Genomic DNA, 22,522 nt, shown 5'->3' with positions numbered 1-22,522 from the left:
TCTTTTTTTATTACCTTCCAAGAGACAGGAGAGATTAGTTAACTGAGCTAATACCTTTATAAATAGCTGTTTTAAAGATTGTGACTTAAATCCCCAAATTAACTGCCCAAATTAATTTCAAAATTGAAACTGGGAAAATAAAGAAGAATAAAATCCTCGCTGAGTGACTCATTAGTTGGCCTGGGATTTCCTTTCTGGGAAACTCACTGCTGTCATATAAAAATTACTGCTTTTATTCTATAGGCTAAACTTCTGGTTTATTATCATTATGCATTCTTGTCTTTGGTGTGGTGGGTTTTTTTTTTTTTTTAGTAATCTGAAGTCAGCTTCTCTGGTACACCTTGAGTTGTACATTGCTACATCAGCTACATTATGTTGATAAATACTAAGTGAAAAATGCTTCAGTAATTTTGTATCTAATCAACAGCTACATTAATTACTACAGTCAAAGGATTTCATTTGTATTCTTTGGTTCCCCATATTGTAGTTTAATTAATCACCGTTTGGTCAAATGACTTCAGCCTCTTTATCCAAAGGATTTAAAGTCTCTCAACCCTCCCACAAAGCATTGTAGTTTATTTTTATCTATCAACTGCCACCAAAAATGCACACATCTGTCTGTATGTACATGTGCTGAAAGACCACTGTAATTCATGGATTCCAAGGCCAGAAGGGATCAATGTGCTCATCTAGTCTGACCGCTTGCATAACACACACCAGAATAATTCCTAGAGCAGAGCTTGTAGAAAAACATCCCATCTTGATTTGAAAATGTCAGGGATGGAGAATCCACCATGACCCTTGCTAAATTGTTCCAATGATTAATTACACTCACTATTAAAAAATTATGCCTTATGTCCAGTCTGAATGTGTTTAGCTTCAACTTCCAGCTATTGGATAGCGTTCTACCTTTCTCAGCTAGACTGAGGAGCCCATTATTACATGTTTGTTCCCCATGTAGGTAGGTATAGCCTATAATCAAGTCACCCATTAATCTTCTCTTTGTTAATCTAAATAGATGAGTTTAGGGTGACCAGATAGCAAGTGTGAAAAATCAGGACAGAGGATGGGGAGTAATAGGCACCTATATGAGAAAAAGCCCTGAATATCGGGACTGTCCCTATGTAACCCTTCTGCCAGCCAAGTTGATAGCAGCAAGGGCCGGGTTCAGTACATAGGGGTCCCTTCCCAACAGCGTGACACAGAACCAGCTCGAGCCCCCACCCAGTGACCTGGGAAAATCTTACACAAACCCCTAGGCGCCTCGAAGAGGCAATATTTCCCCTCTCGCAAGCACAGAGCCTCGGTGTAGCAGAAAATGTTTAATAACATGAGGTAAACGACATAGCATTAAATTGGGAAAACACCACAACTAGAGTTCATAGACCAAACCATGAGCGAAGACCCACCCCAGCAAATTGGGCCGTGTCCTCTCCCGTTGGTTCTTGAAACCAGCGACCCAAGAATCACCAAAGTCCCAAAAGTCCACCTATCCCAAAGTCTCTTGGGTCCAGCAACCCAAGAATCACAAAAGTCCCAAAAGTCCGACAACCCCTCAAAGTCTCTGTCCCTGATCGGTGCAGCCCCAGAGTTCAAAAGGGGGGGGGGGTGAGCAGGGTGTTAAGGGGCACCTTACGTGATCCGAGGCCAACCCGGCTGCTTCTCCGTGGGGTTCCACCGCAGCCTTACCACGAACTGCTCCACTCCACCCGCAGTCCCACTCCTGCCGTCCCACGAACTGCTCTGGCAGCTGCTCCGCTCCGCTCACCGACCTGTGAGCCGCTCCGCTCACCGACCTGTGAGCCAGGCCACTCCGCTCACCGACCTGTGAGCCGCACTGCTCGGCCCCGCTTAGCTAAGTTAGCTTAGCAATATAGCTTCAGGCTCCCCCACTAGTTAACACAGCCTCAGTGATCTCAGCTCTTAAATAGCTTTAGCTCTTTTGTGATTTCAGCTCTTAGTGATTTCAGCTAGTAGTAGGGGAGCCCCAGTGCTGGTGCACTATTGGCCCAGAGTAAATTCAGCTCAGCAGTCTGTAACTAGACTCCTAAGGGAATCAAAGTTAGCTCTGACATTCAACAGTGGAGAGAGGAGGAGGTGCAATTGGTGTTTCAGGCCCACAAAAGGGACCCACGGTACCAGTACCTGCCCCCAACCTCTCTCAATTCACTGGGTTTTGTAACCCATGCCCCTTGACAAGCAAATGCTACTTAGGTAATGGTGAATGACTCACTCAGTCCTTCTGTCATACACCAGTTCCAGTGGCCTTGATTCACAGAATCAGGGTAACAAAACTTTATTCTTCCTGCCCCAATAACAGAGAAACTGGGGATCCCACACCAGCCAAAGTAACCACTTTGAGTTGCTGTTGTTTCCTGCCAGGCGAGTGGGTGTGCCTATGCAAACAAGATCAGCCCCTGGAGTTCTTTTCCACACTCGCCATAATTCACCACCAGATGTCAGGGTAGAGCTCATCCTGACTCTGCTTACACCTATAAAATCAGGACATCTGGTCACCCTAGATGAGTTCCTTGAGTCAATCACTTTCATTGTAAGACTAATTGTCTTTACAAACTTGGACCCCCTATCCTGCAAACATTTTTGCACATGCTTCATTGCAGTCAACCACTTGAATGCTTGAAGTTAAGCACATGTGTAACTGTTTATAGAATAGGGGGTCTTACTTTCTGTAGCTCTCTGCAACCAGTGTGCAAGGTTGTCTAAGGCCATGCCTGAGTGCCAATATTTATACACATATGTAAAAGGTACTATTTTTAATATTGATAATCCCCTTTGTTAACCATGTTGCAGTGCTGGGGCTTACTACTGCAGGATGCCAAGAACTCTGGCCCTCAATCAGCCAAGCACTTAAGCAGCTACCTAAATGTCAGCACATAAGCAGCCCCAGGAAGCCACATGCTTCCAGATGAGCACACCGCTAAGTGCTTGGCCTATGCCAGCCCCTGATTCTGAAACTAGTTGCGCATCTCTAGTTCCAGTGGCTCAGCACCTCACAGGATTTGACCCACTGCTGCCCAGTGAATAAACTGTCAAAATTAAGCGGGTGCTAACAGCTTCCACGATCTACATACGTACTATGAATAATGAAATGAGACAGTGGCAATGACAGCGTGTTGCTGAAGCGCTGTTAAGTGCTGCATTATGATTTTATATTAATGGTGCTTCTGGCTGAGGGAGCGGGGAGAGGAACTCGTTTAACCTTCCCTCTCGTTGTCCTGTATTGGGAGTTTGCTACTTGTTTCGTGGAGATGATGTCATTTCAGGGAGGCCTGGCTGTTCTGGGGAAGCGTCTGCTGCCTTTACTCATGCAGGGTAGTGCTTTGCTCTGTGGGGAGTCTCACTGGGCTAGATTGTGTCCCCCCCCAACATGGGGGAATAAATTCTCCCCTTACACCACTGCTACACAGACTACCCAGGCCTGGAGAGTAGCCTCACAAGCAAAAGCTGAAGCAGACGGGCAGGAAGCGGGCTGGGACAAGACAGCAATGGGTGCAGCTTCGGCTCCAACCCCCGGCACAGCTGACTAATTTGCAGCTGGCGTAACTCAGCAGTAAATTACTATAGGGTTACCATATTTCCACAAGCAAAAAAGAGGACACTGGGGGGGAGGAGCCCTGCTCTAGCCCTGCCCCGCCCCCATCCACTCCCTCCCACTTCCCACCCCTTTATTGCCCCCTTCAGAATCCCCAACTCCCCCCCCACTCCTTGTCCCCTGCCTGCCCCTTCCTGGGACCCCTGCCACTAACTGCCCCTACAATCCCACCCCCTATCTAAGCCGCCCTGCTTCTTGTCCCCTGACTGCCCCCTCCTGAGAACCCCCTACGACACTACCTGTCCCAACTCTTATCCACACCCCCGCCCCCAGACAGACCCCCGAGGACTCCCATGCCCTATCCAACTGCTCCCCACCCCCTGACAGGACCCCCAGAACTCCTGACCCATCCAACCCCCTCTGCTACCTGCCTGCCTCAACCCCTCTCCACACCCCTGCCCCCCTGACAGCCCCCCCAGAACCCCAGGCCCATCTACCCCCCCTGCTCCCTGTCCCTGTCCCAACCCCTCTCCACACCCCTGCCCTCCTGACAGCCCCCCCAGAACCCCAGGCCCATCTACCCCCCCTGCTCCCTGTCCCTGTCNCCCCCCCCCCCCCCCCCCCCCCCCCCCCCCCCCCCCCCCCCCCCCCCCCCCCCCCCCCCCCCCCCCCCCCCCCCCCCCCCCCCCCCCCCCCCCCCCCCCCCCCCCCCCCCCCCCCCCCCCCCCCCCCCCCCCCCCCCGTCCCCTGACCAGGGCCGGCTTTAAAGAGCCCAGGAATCAGGCTATGCTCCGGCCGGGGTTGCGGGGCTTGGGGCCGGGCCGGAGATGCTCGGCCGGCGCGCTCAGCCAGAACCAGGGCCGGCGCTGCTGGGGCCTGAGCCAGGCTGGGCTGGGGGTGCTCGGCCGGCACCGGGCTGGCATGCTCGGCCGGAACTGAGGCCACCGCCCTGGGCCGGAACTGGGGCCGGAGCTGCTGGGGCCCGAGCTGGCCTGGAGCCGCTGGGGCCGCCGGGCACCGGTCGGCCCAGGCCAGAGGGAGCTACTCGGCCAGGGCCGCGCCTCCCCAGAGCTCTCCTCCTCACGCGCCCCTCCCCCCCCGCCCCAGCTTACCTGCTGCTGCCTCCCACCTGCCCCTGCTTCTTTTCAGACTTCCCGCGAAGATCTGATTCGCGGGAAGCAGGGGAGGGGGAGGAGCAGGTGGGCGGAGCGTTCAGGGGAGGGGAGGAGGGGGAAGACAGCTGCGTGACCGGACAGCGTGGTAAGGCTGCAGGGGATGTGGGGAGCTGGGAAGGGGCTTTGGGTGCCCAGCAGCGGTTGGCCACCACTTTTCTGTCTATAAATAGCCGACCGGGGGAAATCCCGGACATTTTTAGATTTTTAAAATCCCCCCTGGATGGCTATTTATAGACCGAAAAGCCGGACATGTCCGGGGAAATCCGGACATATGGTAGCCCTAATTACTATCTCCCTACCCCTCCTCGGTGCAAGTAAGGGAAGAGGGTACCTGTGTGTCAGCGCCTTCCAGGACTGCTCCTAGGCAGGTGCAGTTTATGCACCACTTCTTTGCTCAGGGCTTTGCCTAATGTCACCGTCTGTCTTAGTGAAAACAATGGGAGGAGCTGCGGACTTAGATATTAGATAGATCTGTGTGTTTGAAAGTTCCCCCCTGCCCCTCAGTGCCACCCCACAGCCACAAAGCTTTAGCTCATGCTTTAAGCTCTGGAGGGGTCTCTTCAGTGCCCATGGTGTCAGCCCAGAGGCAGCCGTCACATAAGGGAGACAGAATTTGGCCGTGAATGCTTTTAAAAAATACAGTCCATCCACCCCAAAAAATCCAAAGGAAATGGATTGTAAGCTGGAGGGGGAAATTACATCCTTAACTAAAGGGCTTTGCTTATGTAAATAAGAGTTTGACAGAATTAAAGCTATTAACCAACAGCAATGTAAGATATGGGGGGAAAGGAAGGGAAGGGGAGATTTATTCTAACAAGGGTAGTGGAACCACTTCCATAACCAGACACACCAGCAGAAAAATCTTTTATTGCCCACCAGCAGTAAATACACTTTCACTTCCTGTCACCGATGCTGTCCACCTTTTGTGCTGCAGTGAGAGAGGTACAATAAATCACATGGTAACTGCCATTTCCTCTTACATTTTTAATAATTCTTCATTCCCTTTGTGAAACGCAGCTTGTGGGAAGAGCCAAAACGCTCCAGAGCTTTCACAGTCTGAAGTGCTACAATATTGATTCCCCCCAGAAGGTCACAGTTCCAGTTCATGAGTTTTTATCCATTCCCCAAGCGCGGCATAGAACCACAGCCGCGCATGCCGGGCAGCTTAACAAAGAGCTGTAACAAAATCAATAGAGTCAAGCAAAGTATGATGGATTCCTAACTGTTTAGGATGCAATAATAATAGGATATAAAGGCATGGCAGGAAATTGTTATGGAATTTATAATTATTCAATATCATCCTCTCAATCAGATCGTTTCAAATAAATCCTCTCTTTGGCTTCATTTTACACTGTCAAGATCCAAACTGCTTCTTCCCAAGAGGATCCTTTAAAATGCCTTCTATCCTGCAGGGTGAATTCCATTGAATAACACTGAGCTCTTGCCAAAAATGATCCCCTTTCCTGAACAACAAGAGACAATGCGAAGGTTTTGATACAATGGGGATATCAGAGCGGTTTGAATGGGTTGGAGAATGTTCCCTTCCCCTTCTTCCCCCTCTCTCCTGACATTATAACCATTCCAAGCATATGCAAGATTTCAAATAATGTGCATTAGGCTAGCAACTTCCTTTCCAGGTGCTACAGAGCTGCTAAATTTCTCATGCTATTTGATGGTCTTCTTATAGTCACAGGCTACAAGGGAACTCTCCTCTTGCATCTCCATGCAACGAACGTGGGACAATACCCTTGTGGTGGGAGGGAAAGAATCAGCATGCAATTGAATAGGGGATAAAGGTGGAGGCTATTATGCTTTATCGCTAAGGTTACTAGAAACCCATCTTGGGAAAAACCAGCTATAAGCATGACTTACCTCTGAGACATTTGCACCAGTAACAACGGAGGATGTAGAATGTGTGATATCCAAGCAGTTGCTGTCCACATTCAATGTATTTTTTAATTCAACTGGGTCCAAGAGGAAAAATTCAGAAAATATGTAGATCAGTGAAATGCATATTTTTAAACAGGGAAGTAGCAGGATACAATCTCTAGTCTGTCCATCCAAAGAACGGCATATTCAGTGAAAAGAAGTTAAATATGAGCTTTGTCAAATGAGTTCATTCTTGTAAGTTAATAGGAGCCTAGCAAACTTCAAAAAAGTATTGAACCAGATCGTCAGCCAGTGTAAACTGTCATAGCTCCACTGGCTTCAACAGAGCTATGCCAGTTTTATACCAGCTGAGGATTTGAGCCATTGTACATTTGGATAGAGCCTTTATAGAGCTCATTAATATCTAGCTCTTAGGTCAAAAAGTCTTTGTAAATCTGGGGGAAGGAGCCTTACAAATGATAAATGCTACATTTTCCCATTCTTAACAGTGTAGGGAGGGTTCCAGGTTGACTCTGTATATATTTAGAATGTGCATTTGAAAGAGTGGTCAGAGGTGAACTGCTTCTAGTCCAGTGATTCTTGGTCCACATGCTACCAATGATCTGCAAAGATGTTCTTGACAGTCTGTAGAATGAAATATTTTGAAACCAAAACAGTGGGAAATGGAGATGTTAGTAAAGGAGGAGACCCTTGAAAGGATTTCTCTCGTACGAAGTGCTCTGCAGTGCATTCCATATACTGTGGGCCATGTATCATTTTGAAATGTGGCCCATGTGCATAGCTTTAGCATGGGATGCCACTTTGTAATTGAGAAATCTTTTCATAGGTGACCTCCACAGCAAGACCAACTTGGAAAAGCAATGCTTCCTTTAGATTTGCAGGAAAGTCTCAGACCTGACCTTGATCTTTTGGTCATTCATAACACAGCTGCTCCTTGAACAGGTGCTTCTACCAATAAGAAAATTTCATAATTGATGTTTGGGATCAAAATACCCTCACTCGCTCTAGATGGTCTTAAAAAACTGACAGTGTCTTGCTAGATAGATATGCCTGCCAAAGGAAAGAAAAATGCTTAGAGTTGCACTGTTCATTTCCTCTCTTTCTGTTTTTGACAGCTCCATTTAACCCTCCCAATGCTGCGGACAGCGTGGTCAAATTTGACACCTATGGAGATGGGCTAGGCCGATACAACGTGTTCAATTTCCAGTACGCCGGAGGCAGATATTCCTACCTGAAGGTCGGTCACTGGGCAGAAATCTTGTCACTGGACGTAGACTCCATTCACTGGTCCAGAAGCTCTGTCCCCACTTCCCAGTGTAGTGACCCCTGTGCTCCTAATGAAATGAAGAACATGCAGCCCGGAGACGTCTGCTGTTGGATCTGCATTGCCTGTGAGCCCTTTGAATACTTGGCTGATGAATTTACCTGTGCAGACTGCGGGTCTGGGCAGTGGCCCACTGCTGACCTAACTGGCTGCTATGACCTACCAGAAGACTATGTCAAGTGGGAAGATGCCTGGGCAATAGGCCCTGTTACCATTGCATGTCTGGGTTTTATTTGTACCTTCATGGTCGTGGCAGTCTTTATCAAGCACAACAACACTCCCCTGGTCAAAGCTTCTGGCCGTGAACTGTGTTACATATTACTCTTCGGGGTCTTCCTGTCTTACAGCATGACCTTCTTCTTCATAGCCAAGCCTTCTCCGGCCATCTGCACCTTACGCCGTTTGGGGCTGGGAAGTTCTTTTTCAGTTTGCTATGCTGCCCTCCTGACAAAGACAAACTGCATAGCCAGAATATTTAACGGTGTGAAGAATGGTGCTCAACGGCCTAAATTCATCAGCCCCAGCTCTCAGGTCTTCATCTGCCTGAGCCTCATCTTGGTACAGATTGTGGTGGTGTCTGTGTGGCTCATAGTAGAGTCTCCGGGCACCAGACGGTATACTCTTCCTGAGAAAAGGGAGACTGTCATATTGAAATGCAACGTCAAAGATTCCAGTATGTTAATCTCCTTAACATACGATGTAATCCTTGTAGTCTTATGCACTGTATATGCTTTCAAAACAAGGAAGTGCCCAGAGAACTTCAACGAAGCCAAGTTTATCGGTTTCACAATGTACACAACGTGCATCATTTGGCTGGCCTTCCTCCCCATATTTTATGTGACATCTAGTGACTACAGAGTAAGTCTTTGGACATTTGTTCCTATAAATTGTGTGCATCACCTTAGCAGGAACCTGGCATTTCCTAAAAGCATCTTTCACTTTTGTGCTATCCAGTGCCCCTAGCAAACATTCCCTTTTCATTGTTAATGCCCTGCTAAGCATGAGACACATCAGCTATTGCTTTATATGAAAATGTTACTTTACTTCTAAGCAGATGATGGACTTGCTTTGAACTATGGTTGTTGAGAGAATGTTTTTACACTAAACAGTAGATCTGGCTGATGGAGGCAGAAGCACATGGGTAAAATATTCATGCACTGGTATATTACTATTGATAGCCACAGTTACAATAGCTCAGACCAAGGGTTCAGAAAACAGTTATCTAATAGAGGTGAACTTTAACTAAAAGCTGAACCAAATTGTACAGGAAACCTCAGGATTACTAAAATGAGGGAGTATCAGAGGGGTAGCCATATTAGTCTGTATCCACAAAAGCAACGAGGAGTCTGGTGGCACCTTAAAGACTAACAAATGTATTTGGGCATAAGCTTTCTTGGGTAAAAAATCCACTTCTTCAGATGAGGGAGGTAGCTGTGATAGATGGTCCTCACACCAATTTCACTGTATTCATTCACCTTTCTGTCAATTTTATAAGATTAACTTTGCCAGAGGATATTGTGAAGGTCAAGACTATAAAACAGGGTTCAAAAAAGAACTAGATACATTCATGAAGGATAGGTCCATCAATGGCTAATAGCCAGGATAGGCAGGGATAGTGTCCCTAGTCTCTGTTTGCCAGAATCTGGAAATGGGCAACAGGAGATGGATCACTTGATGATTACCTGTTCTGTTCATTCTCTGTGAAGCACCTGGCATTGGCCACTGTCAGAAGACAGGATACTGGGCTAGAAGAACCTTTGGTCTGACCCAATATGGCCGTTCTTATGTTCTTAACTAAAAGACAAGACTGTCATTAGCAGTAGAGTTCAACAAATGTTAATTTATTTTTTTTATTCGGTGGCTGATCCAAAAAATCCAGAAAAAGAATTTCAGGTTAAACAAAACATTTTGTTGGACTCTAAATGATTTTTTTTCAGTTTTGTTGTATTTTCAGGTGTTTGTTATCCTTTAAGTGGTTTTTTTTTTAAACAAATCTAGCAACAGTTCTAAACAAAATGTCACTGGAAATGAAAAATCAAAACATTTTGTTTCAAAAATAGTTGAAATGGTTAATTTGAACTTTTTCACATTTATTCAGCCAAAACTATTTGCCAGATTTGACGTGCATTCACTCATAATTTTGGTTGCCCTGAAACTGCGTTTTTTGGCAAACAAGCTATTTGACTGAAAATTTTTGTCCAGATCTAACTGGCGGTATATGTCAGGGAGATAACATTGTCTGAGAAATAACAGAGGAGTTAATAGCATCACTCGACATTAGGGCTGGCCAGGGAACAATTGTTTCATTTCAAAACTTGGTTTCATTCCAATGTGGAATGAAATGAGACCTTTTGAATTTTTTCCTGAGAGAGCGAGAGAGACAGACCAACCCCAGAGAAGCCAATAGCCTGGTGGTTAAAGCAATCATCAGGAATGTGGATGACCCCAGTTCAAGTCCCTATTCCAAATCAGAGGCTTAAATCTGGGTCTCCCATAATCCTATGCGAGTACCCTAGCCACTGGGCTATTAGCTATTCTGGGGTTGGGTCTTTTATCTATCGCCAGAGATTCCCTCCTGCACCTGTATAACCTTGCCGTCAAAATCAACATGTTTCTGCAAAACATTTTGTTTTTGACAAAACAGCATTTTTCAACAGGAAGTGTAGTCAAAAATGTTCAACTGGCTGCACTCTACCTAACCTTGGTGGGGCCAGACCAAGAATATTATGTGTAGTTCCGGTCTCCTTAGCCTAGGAAAGATATAGAAAGACTAGAGACAATACAAAGATGGATAACAAAAGTCACACAGAGTGAAACTAAGAGAGCTAAATGTGTCTAGTTTAGACAAGAGAAGACCCAGGGAGACATGATTATAGTCTATAAATAACTTCAAGGTAACAAGAAAGGGATTATTTAGTCTCACAAGAAGTTAGGGCAAGGAGAAATGGCATGCAGCTAATGAAGGGAAAGATAGGCATTGGGGAAAAGTTCTTAACACTAAAAGCAATTGGGTAGTGAGGTAGACACAAAGTGTTCAATGGGTTGGGACAGATAAAATGAGACATTAGTGGGTATGCTAGAGAGAGTAGTCCTACAATGTGCTTGTAGGACTAGATGACTCAAGTGATATTTTCCAACTCTATTATCTAGTGCAGGGATTTGAAAGGAACCCTGGGGATTTGGGTGCAAAACCTCCATTGAATTTAACTCGGTTTTGGCAGTGGGATTTCCAAAAGCACCTAAAGTTAGTCAGGAGCACAAGTCTCATTGACTTAAATTCAGGAAGGGACTTACGTGAATGGAACTCTAATGTGGGTGCTTTGGCAGCTCCCACTCTGGGTATCTTAACACTTTTAATCTCACTTAAATTCCAGTCACTGATCCTACTAAATGGACTAAAATTTTATATATAATAAGTGATGCTTTTGTTATCTATAGTCGAACGGTAATCTACTCATCTCATTCTCCTGTAAAACAACGCTGGTGGGGTCATTCTCAGGAGCTATTATTGGGAAGTTAGTACAAAAAACAACCAAGGAGACATCATAACAACAATGAATAAGTGAATGGTGACTGGATTGAGCTTTTAATATTATGTTTGAAACTGGTTTAGGATGCATGAATAAGGGTGAAAAATGGGAGGCTACTGGGAAATGTATGCAGAGATTTGGGCACATTTTAAAAACTGAAAAAGAAATAAAATGAAATGTAGAATTCCCCCAGTTAATGAATACAAATACCCTGGGAAGAAACAAACTATCCTTTCCTATGTTAGAGGGGAAAGGGCTATTTCACACCATTGATTTTTACACAGAGTTCCACTTTGATTTCAGGGGGTAGTCCCACTTCAGAATCAATGGCACAGTATGACCTGATGTTATTAAATAATCACTCACAAATTTGCATGAGTTAGAGCAGTTAATGTATTTCATTTTTTTCAGCTGAAGATTCATCTTAGCCTAGCCTTAGTGGATGCAACTGCAAGAGAGGTGCCGGAAGGGAAAAGTCTGGGGGTTAGATAAGTTCTAACACAGTCAGATGTTAAATTGTCCTACCACTCAGCTTACTGTGCTCTCATGAAAGGAGGTGTGTGGTAGTTTCTTGGTTAAGGTTTGAGCTAAACTGCATTAAAATCAATGGGAGTCTTGCCACTAACTTTAGTGGGCTTTGGCTCAGTAGAAAGCAAAGAAAAAGGAATGAATGGAAATGTGGCGGGATGTTCGGGTTTTTTCTGTGTCCATTCGGGTTCCTAAGTGGTTCCCCCGCCATGTGGCCTCTGAGCACTATGCACTGAGCAAAGCTTGAAGTAAGCTCCTTTTGTAAAGGGTTATTATGTTATTACATTAATTATACTGACCGTTGACTATCTGCTTGGTGCTCTGTGAATACATATAATGACGAAGATGATGATAAGTAAAGAAAGAAAGAAAGAAAGAAAGATCCTCCGCATGGATACAAACGGCTGTTGGTCAGGGTCTCTTAGCAGGATTGAGATAAAGCAGCCAAAGAAAGGACCAGAAGACGAGTTCTGTGTAAACTCCTAAACTTGTTTCTTTCACCAACAGAAGTTGATTCAATAAAAGATATCACCTCCCCCACCTTTTCTCTCTAATGTCCTGGGACCAACATGGCAAAAACAACACTGCATATAATGACAAAGGCCATCCCCTGCTCTAATTTTTCCCTTACAAAGTTTATTTTGCAACAGAGGGTCCTGTGGCACCTTAGTCTTAAAGGTGCCACAGGACCCTCTGTTGCTTTTTACAGATTCAGACTAACATGGCTACCCCTCTGATACTTGAAAGTTTATTTTGAGAGTTGAGCCCCATAGCAGTGTTAATCTGTAGGTTTGGCATGGATGTAACTGAAGGCAGAACTGTCCCTACTTGTGTAATAATCCAGATTAAGTAATGGAGTTTGAGAAAGTGTAATTCTACCTTTTAATTGAGGAATCTGCTCTGAAGGAAAGAGACTAAACTGAACCTGAGGCAGTGAACTGGCACCCAGTTATCACGATGATGAGTGTTATTACATAGATAAGATTAGATAATGGCTCCCTGAAGCTGTAAGGACAAACATTGGCCCACTGGCTGCTGCCCCCAGAAACTTCTGACCCCTCACAAAGGGATTTCACAGCACAGAGAAATTGTGTCTACATTTATGTAGCTTTAAGACCCAAGTCTCACAAACGGACCTGTTTGAGCAGACCCTTATGCTTGCCCAAAATCTCACTGAAGTCAGTGGCCCTCTTCATGAATGCAAGGGGTTGCTTGTCACTTAGCAGGATTGAGGCCTTAGGCTGAATTAACTTTCAAGTGGATTTGCTGCATAGCACAGCCATCTCTTAGGACCTAATCTGGTCCCACACAGCCTGCCTCTTGCCACGCATAGATCCCAGGCTTTACGGAAAGCGCTCTGCTTTGTCCAGCAAAGTAGTGTTGCAGAGCATCTGACTAACCTTCTTGTGCCCAGGCTAGCTGTCATACACTGAAGCCGGCAGCCCCTTATGTGCAGATCAGCAGGGTACCATCTAGGCCTTAGGTAAATCACTGGGAATCACAGGGTCGTGGGAGTTAGAGGTGGAACAAGTCAATGGATCGTCCAGGCTAGACCCCTGCTGATGCAAGACTGAGATATGTTTCCTCCTACTGCTGTATTATGTCTGTTCTGGAATTTTGCATTTCTGCCTCTCAGTGTTATTCGGCTCAGTTTAGCATGCTGAAATACATAAACAATTTGCATTACAGTATGCAGTAACAAACTGTGCCATGAATGCTGGGGTGTGCTGTCTGATACCCTAAACTGCAGAAGGCATTGATACAGAGCTGGGGTTTTTAGAGGGGTTTCAGAGTCATATCGTTAGTACTTTCTGAAGCCATGCTCATTTCTAGACCTTCTGAAGAGACAGCTGTGAATTTGGTACCAAGGAATCTATAGAAATTAAAAACAAATCGCCGGCAGTAAGTAGCTCCCATGGTGACTACCTTGGTCGCAGTCTGGCTTGTGGTACATGCTGCCTCGCTGCCCAGCTTTTAACAGCTAAGCACTGACTTTTCAATAACTCTCTCCTAGGTGCAGACCACGACCATGTGCATCTCTGTCAGTCTGAGTGGCTTTGTTGTGCTCGGCTGTTTGTTTGCGCCCAAAGTGCACATCATCCTCTTCCAGCCACAGAAGAACGTGGTCACTCACAGACTCCATCTCAACAGGTTCAGCGTCAGTGGGACAGGAACCACTTATTCCCAGTGTAAGTAACGAATCTGTCACCTATGTATGGCATGCCTTGTGCAGGAAGTGTGGTAAAGGAGAGCTAGGGAGTTTTCATTTGTAGTGGAATCCGCAATCATTAAGAACTGCAGGACATTTTTGCATTCACCTGAGTGTCGGATTGGCTATGAACCACCACGAATACATCACTCAGGTCCGGTGAGAACAAAACACCCGTTGTTCACTGTACCTGTGTTCTGCTCACAGCTGGCCTGATCCAAACCCCATTAGAGACAATGAAAAAAACCACTTCCACTGAATACAGTGGGCTTTGGATCAGGCCCATAATTGCACAGTGCCTGCAGAACCACGGTTCCTGTCCCTCTCATAACAAAAGGCAGAGCAGATTGCCCTGGAGTCTTCCTGTCAGAACAACATTATGGCAGGACTTGGCCTCCCATGCAGCACATTCTCAATGGCTGTTATGACCTGGGTTTCAAGAAAATCCTTTGAGTCAAACCACTTCAGCTAATTCCCCTACAATGCACATAAGGGACAGCAAAAACTGCTTCTGTATATCCAGTATGTGTTGTACCCCACATAAGTGTCACAACCTGGGATATCAGTTGATGCATCAGTGCAAAATGCAGTCCATCTGCTTTTCCCATCTCAGTCTCTTATTCCCAGTCAGATTCACATATTTGGGATTTTATCAGTTGCTGCTGTTTTTGGCTAGGAAAAAATAGGTCAGCTTTATTTTTGTTTTTTCCTTGTCAAGCTTAACTAGTCAAGGATGCAAGCAAATGGCACCTCATTCACAGAGTAAAGCAGACACAATGTCTAACCTGGAAAACCGATTAAAGGAGCACCACATCCCAGAGTGGGAGGGGGGGTTGGGGAGGAAAAAGAGGTGGTTTGTAAGGATATTAACTATGAACCATTCACTGGGCTTTACAATATGATCTAAATTTTCAAAAGTGATTAGTGGTTGTTAGTTGCCTCAATTTTGGGATGGCCAACTTGAGACAACTCAAAATAGCTGAGCATCCTGCCATGTGGGCAGGGGACTGGACTCTGACCTCTCGAGGTCCCTTCCTGTCCTAGAGTCTATGAATCTATGAATCCACTCTGAAAACCAGGCCCTTTAAGGTGTCTCCAATTGTCCCACCCCCAAAAAACTGAGGTACCCAAAAATCACTAATTACTTTGGAAAACTTAGATGAACTAGATAGGTCAGGCTGGCAAACATTTCAGAAGGGCTCACCACTCTCAGCTAGGGGCAGATTTTCAAGAGCTTCTGGCCCCAGAGCTCTGCACATTTGGAAATCTGACCACTTATCAAGATGCCTAAATGGGAGCTGTTGTGTGCTGATGGTGTTTGAAAACTGGTCTTTGCATTTTTACATCATATTTTGTATCTGAGACGGTTAAGAGGCTGTTTCTATTTAAGGAAACATTTCTGCAATTATTTCACCCTGGAATATGCTGTTTCTTTGTAATGGATACAGAATAAAAGAAAGCCAGTCTTTGGGACTGGTGTTTTCATGAGGGGCGTCTGACACTCTCCTCCTTACTACACCTTTATATAACACAAAGATGCTACTGTATTCAACTGAAACAGGTTATCCTGCATTTTTTGTCCAGTCTATAACCACATGAAGAACACTCATTCTAAAAATCTTATAAGTCTCAAAGGTAAAGTGCAACATCAGAGCAAAACCTTCATCCTTGCCCTTTCGGGTATGAAAAGATGGCCTCAAAACTGGAATATGAAGGACCTTGGCAAACCTTGGGAGGACCTGGAAAGTGCTGTCACCTGAGCCAGGACCCAAAGCGTGTTCAATTCAGTGGGGAAAGCCCCAGTCATAGCAGTGGGCCTGGCATTGGGCCCATAATGCTCTAAGCCACCGGTACGACTCCTCCACCCCTCATCCCAGGTGGGTTTCCTCAGAGAAAAGTGAGGACCTGGTATTTCCAGTGTAAATAAAACTAGCAGGAAACAATGAGGGTTCCCCACCCCCACCCACCCCCAAAATTGCACGTCATAAACATTTGAAAAGGCAAAGCATTTGTTTTGCAATTCACCTGCAAGTATTTTTTTGATAAAGAGATTTATTTTTAAAAGTTTCTTTTTTCCTCTGAACTGCACGGCCCTCATTCATAAAATGCCAAGCACTTGTCATCCAAATTGATCCTCGCTGGTGCCATGGTCTTCTCTGCGTCTGCTGAAATTCTGCGTCAGTCCACATCCAATTCATCACTGAGATGATTCTCAACATAGCAGCACTAACGCTTGAGGACACCAAGAGAAATTCAATAAGCCCCTGACATCTTTTTAAAAATGATCCAAAGAATTGCCCCATCCGTCCTGGGCTGACAGCTTGTTTTCCTATCAGTCTTGATGGCACTTTGCATCAGTCACAAACGGCTTAACACATGTCTGATCAATATTATTCGCCCAGCTGCATGTTTTGCTTTGAACACAGCCATCTGAAAACCTAGGAGATGGCCACAATCCTTGCTCACAACCAGGTACTCTCTAGTGCTTAGTCTAAGGGACTGGGCACCAGAAGTGCTGGGTTCTATTCCCACCTCGGCCACTGATTTGCTGGGTGACAATAGATAGGTAACCTAACGTCTCCAAGCATCCATTTGCTGCTCTAGAAATTGAGTCTAATAACCAGGGCCCTGTATATTTTTTTTATATATATATATCCCAAATAATTTGCTTTTTGGTTAAGGCACTGCATAAGTCCATCCAAATGGATATTTTCCTGCCAGCTTCTCAGTTGGTCCAGCCAATCTTTTGGCCTTCATTCTCTCCGTAGATGTGGTTTGCTGTGTTTGCCCTAAAAAGGGGAGCTCATGTGAGCGGTTCTCAGGTTGAGGCCTTTAATAGGACTGGATTGGACTCTTCATTATTCAGGACAGGAAGAAATATAAGGCTCTGTCTTTACAGAATTGGTCTGAAACCCAGTATCCATCATGCATAAATTGCCTTTTACACCGGGTGATCAAGTTTAAAATCAATGCTTGATGCGTGCTTTTCTTTTAAATGCTTTGATGAAGGCATCAGGTTTCTCTGGGTCACTGTTATTGTTAACCTAATGTATCTTGGCAAACATGACTTTGTCTTGTTGTGAACTGGCAGATCAACGAAATTGTGTGCTAACATATTCTTGGTGCCGAATGGACAATTCTAACTGGGATGGACAAAACTGTTTGCTTTAAAATTAAAATCCCTGGGCTTTTACAAGATAACACTATAGCCCACTGCCAAGATGCAGAAGCATCAAGGGCCAGATTCTGACACCCATATCCACATTGAGTAACTCCACTGACGCCAATAGAACAAAAGTAAAGTGCTGTTCAATGTGAGTTAAGGTATCATAAGCTGGCCCTTACGTCTGGACACATTTTACATCCTGATGTCCTGATCTTGCATTCATGGAAGTCAATGGGATCCAGGCCAGAACATTATCAGAGGGGGAGTAAACGTGTTGGCAAACTCATACAATTGTTAAAATAAAAGCTTTTCCCTTCTCCATTCAACATATAAAATAACCCATTTCCCTTACATTCAGACGTAGGCTGACATGCATTACCTAATGCAAAGATGGACTGGATGAAGGAAATGCGAGCTAATGAACTATTCCTGTAAGGTGTTGAGTGCTCTTCTCTCCCATTGACATTAGTGAGGCTGGACAGCATTCAGCACCTCACAGAATCAGGCCCTAATATAAGATACGTGAAAAATCTAAGGATGTGATTTTTCTTTACACGGAGGCTACTTTACGTCACTCTGAATAAATTAGAGTCATAACCACTTTAAGGCTCCTTTGCACTGCCAGAGAGGTGTAAAGTGACCGGTATGTAAATTAGAATCAGGCCCCCAATGTTTTTTCCTAGGTGGCTAATAATGGTGGTGGTTTTTTTTTTTCTCCTTTCTCTTCCAGCATCTGCTAGTACGTACGTTCCGACAGTCTGCAATGGACGGGAAGTCCTAGATTCTACCACCTCATCTCTGTGATTGTGACTCGCAGTTCAGTTCTCGAGCTTTTAGACTGTTAGACAAAATTTGCACATGTTGTGCACTCCAGAAAAAAAACAAAAAACAAAACTAGTACCTTTTTTAGAAACCGTATAATAAATTATTTTTGAGGACTGTACAGTATATAGTGACGTTCTAGAACTTTTTAGACTGATTTTAGCGCCTCTGTTATTAACAGTTCTAAGGGACATGTAAATAACCATGGTTTACAGCGCACATATTTCTGCAGTGTTGACTCAGAAGTGGGAGAGTGATTTGCTGCAAGCACAGTTGCAGTGTTAGGTGACTTTCTTTCCTATGAAATTTTTTGTAGCTTCTTGTTGTAATTAACTTAGACTGCATTTCTATGTTATATATAACAGTTACATTATGTGTAACAGATTGTTTTCTCAGCACAAAACAGCAGTATTAATGTAAAGATGCCAATAATAAAACTGTAAACATTTGTCTCCGTGGTTGTCTTCCCTTCATGGTAATTATGATTCAAAGACAATGGGCTAGATCCTCAGCTGACATGAACTCGCACTGTTCCACATTCTGGCTCCGTGACTTTAATTAGAGAGTAAAGACATCTCATTGAAAAATTTCAAATAAGTTTATTGTTGAAAAATGGCCTGTTTTTCAAAAGCAAAACAAAAAAAAATTGAAAAAATTCTTGATGTTTGTGAAAGTTTTCACAACGTTTTAAATGAACTTCTTAATCAAATTATACTGAAACCGTTATCAAAATGGTTATTGACAATTTTATTTGGTAGATCATTCATTAGATTGATGTACTGTTGTAAGGCACTCAAGATACCTTGATGCAGTATAAAAATCTAGACAGATTAGATAAAAACCAGACAAAACAAGACTACATATATACTAGGGCTGATTTGTATTGATCTGGTGACATGAAGGTGCTCTACAGCCCGTTAAGTCTGCCAGTTAAACTGGGTGTGCAGCTGCTTTGCATCACTGGAACAGTGCAACGCAGCTGGAGCATACCAGCGAATGTGGCCTGTAAAAGATATTCGTAAGAAGGATAATCCAGAAAGAAATTGCTGGCATCTCTATGGCAATATTTGCATTTAAATTATGTGTATTCAAAATAGAAATCTACAGCTCCTGAAGCAGGGGCGGCTCTATGTATTTTGCCGCTCCAAGCACGGCAGCGAGGCAGCCTTCGGTGGCATGCCTGCGGGAGGTCCGCCGGTCCCATGCCTTCGGCATACCCGCCACCGAATTGCCGCCGAAGCCGCGGGATCGGCGGACCTCCCGCAAGCATGCTGCCGAAGGCAGCCTGACTGCCGCCCTCACGGCAACCGGCAGGCTTGGTGCGCTGGTGCCTGGAGCCACCCCTCTCTTGAAGCCAGCTGCAAACGACCTTCAACAAAACAAATAACATAACCTTTAGAACCTTGTTCCAAAGTCCTTCCCCTTCTATTGAAACACTCATATCTTACATGCTACTAACTCCAATAAATCATTCAGGAAAGTAAACATACTTCTCAGGAAAGTAAACATATGTTAGCTAAGGACTTGCTCCCACTGAAGTCATTGGCAAAGTTTCCCTTGACACCAGCGTAAGCACCAATGGGGTTTGAAACATTGGGGTTAAAGACAGGTACAATTCAAGGTATGCTGAATGTATAAACTCTCCAGGGCCAGAGTCTTTTACACACATGGCTCTGGCATTGTACAGGTCCTGGAAGTAAACAAGAATCAGGCCTCAGATCTCCATTCCCCTATGGGACACAGATGAAACCATCTCTCTCCTTGTCTCTCATGCCACAATTTCTTAACACCTCCCTTTAAAACACACTTCCTCCGACAGGTATTAAGCCTTGCCTCAAAGAATTTTTGGCTATGCAGATGTTTGAAAATATTTACTAGAAAACAAACCAGGAAATTGTGGAACGAAGGAGGCATGTGCTAAACATCCCCATTCAATCACACGTGGGGCTTTGCATTGCTTCCCAGCTCCCTTCTTGTATTTGGATTGTGGTTGAAACATTCAAATCCATCTAAGGGAGCGGTTCTCAATCGTATTTGATCAGGCCCCCCCTTCTTTGTGTTTGTAGTCTTTTGTGGCTCCTCCTCCTCCATAAGCACATATACGGCCACCCAGCTTTGAAGGCAGAGCAGAGGCTGTGGCTGCTGGCTGGGTGCCCAGCTCTGCAGGCAGCGCCGTGCCAGCAGTAGCACAGAAATAAGGGATGCAATGTGAAAAGTCAATTTCACTTTTCACAGCAGACTTAGCGCCCCATTGCCAGCCTTACTTCTGCACTGCGGCTGCTGCCAACCTGGGGGCTGATAGCCAAAACTCCACCACTTCCTGGGTGGAGAGCCCTGGCTGCCTCTTGGTGAGGAAGTGGTGTGGGGGGGACAAATGCGGATGGCAGGGCTCCAGCTGTCCCCTTTATCTCTGCCACCTAGGTGTGCATAGCCCTTCTGCCTGAGCCCCAGCCACCTGGGGCTGACAGCCAGAGTTTTTTGGACACATTTCCTTGCCTCCCTTGCCCACCCCATAGTTTGAGAACTGCAGGGATTTCGACATCCATCACATTAAAATGAATGGGAACTGGGCATCATAATCCTTTTGGTAGCATTGAAAATCTCCATTTATGGGTAAATTCTTCTTCTGAGGCAGATTCTGACTGATACCGAGGCCCCTTTCACATTGACAGCGTGGTTAGGAATGAGTCTTAGCGTCACTGAGAATCAGGCCCCTTTTCTTCATAACCCTTGAAATTGTCTAGCACATTTGTAGGTGCTATGTGCATTTGATAATAAAAAATAATAACTCAAAAAACCTGGTGTCTGGCTCCTTAGCTGTAATTATTTCTCTTTCCCCTCCAGTGAAATGAAATGGAATTAAACAAGCAGGATTCAATTTAGTAATGGAATCAATAGTACTTGCTAAAGCAGAGTTAAGAGAAGAAGTCCTGACAGACAATGCACAGAGCTGACAGTAGTGCTACCTGTGTAGTTTCTCCAAATTAGCAATCTGGCCAATATCCCATACAAAATAAATTTGATTCGCGCCAAGGAAAATTAGCACACTCCCCTCGAGCATGGCACTTTGAAGGTAAAGGAATTACAGCACATGGACTATCAAGAATGTAAGAAGATTTTTCCAAACAGTAAAATCTACCTTGAGTCTTCTGCAACAGGACAATATCAAAAGGTATTGATTGAACCCGCGTAGCAGGCTAGAGTCAAAAGCCCATTTTGAAGTCTGGTTTGAATCAGGCGCAACAGATTCTCATGCTGCGTTACTGCAGTGTCTGCAAAGGTACAAGCAAACTTTGATATTTTCCTTTCTTCTTTTGCCACTGGCTTATTTCAAACATCAGCAAGTATCACATGATCTGCATTCCCTGGAAATCCAAATGAGAGTAACATAAAGCACTCAAGACAAACACAGGAAAATACATTAAACACCAGGACCAACAGGTTTCAGAGAGCAGCACAATTTGAATATCAGCCAGGACACTTTTACGTGTGACTGAGCCAGCTGCAAACACCAATGGCTTCCAAACTTTTTGCCTACTCAGAACAAATGTTCAGAAGAGACACTTGGGGCCATTTCCTTAATGGGTGTAATTGAAGCCAATGGAGACAGCTAGATCCTCAGCTGGTGTGATCTGACATACCTTCATTGCCTTCAATGACACCAGCTGAGGCTCTAGATCTCTCTGCTTTTATACAGAAAGGGCAGGGGATGTGGAGGAAGGGAGGCAGAAGAATCCATTTCTCTGTGGAACTGTGAATCTTTGGAGTGACCCATAAGCACTTGTGCATGGACAGGTTTAAATGTTTAGGGTCAGGTTCTGATGTACTATTCAATCTAGGCCAGCGATTTTGGGCACTTAACTTGAGCTACCTCAAAGGGACCCGATTTTCAGAGGGTGCTAAGTACCAGCACTTTCAAAATTAGTCTCTTTAAGATCTCTCAAGTTGTGCGCCCAAAATCACTAGACACTTTAGAAAATGTAGGGCTCCACTACCAGATGGAAGACACCTGATCCATTCATGTGTTTATAACAGGAGTGGCCAAACTTACTGACCCTCCGAGCCACATATGACAATCTTCAGAAGTTCGAGAGCCGGGGCTGAAGCCCCGAGACCTCCCCACTCCCTACTGCCAGAGGCGATGCATGGGGGGAGGCACCTGGATCACATGCCCCCCGATTTTTGCCAGGGTTTGCTGGCTCGGTCACATGGTGCCGCCAGGCCCCATCCCTGCATGGTAGCTGCTGGAGCCAGCGAGCTGGGAACTGCAGTCGTGGGGAGAGGAAGCAGCAAACAGCTGGGAGCTGTAAGGAGAGCTGCTGCCT

General features: G+C 45.1%; 1 protein-coding gene across 3 annotated transcripts in view; it reads left to right on the top strand.

The window, feature by feature from the left end:
• The window catches only part of GRM3 (glutamate metabotropic receptor 3), a 147,489-nt gene extending 128,728 nt beyond the window's left edge, over positions 1–18,761 (top strand). For all 3 annotated transcript variants that reach the window (XM_034765452.1, XM_034765443.1, XM_034765462.1), the window contains exons 4-6: positions 7,734–8,800; positions 14,015–14,189; positions 18,106–18,761. In XM_034765452.1, the coding sequence (XP_034621343.1) occupies positions 7,734–8,800; positions 14,015–14,189; positions 18,106–18,179 (1,316 nt within the window). In that variant the 3' untranslated portion in view covers positions 18,180–18,761. The remainder of the gene's footprint in view (positions 1–7,733; positions 8,801–14,014; positions 14,190–18,105) is intronic.
• Positions 18,762–22,522: the final 3,761 nt, after the last annotated feature.

Source organism: Trachemys scripta, chromosome 1 (genome assembly GCF_013100865.1).
Source record: "Trachemys scripta elegans isolate TJP31775 chromosome 1, CAS_Tse_1.0, whole genome shotgun sequence".
Classification (NCBI taxonomy): Eukaryota; Metazoa; Chordata; order Testudines; family Emydidae; genus Trachemys; species Trachemys scripta.
The sequence above is the reverse complement of the archived record's forward strand: the minus strand, read 5'-3'. Positions and strand labels throughout refer to the sequence as shown.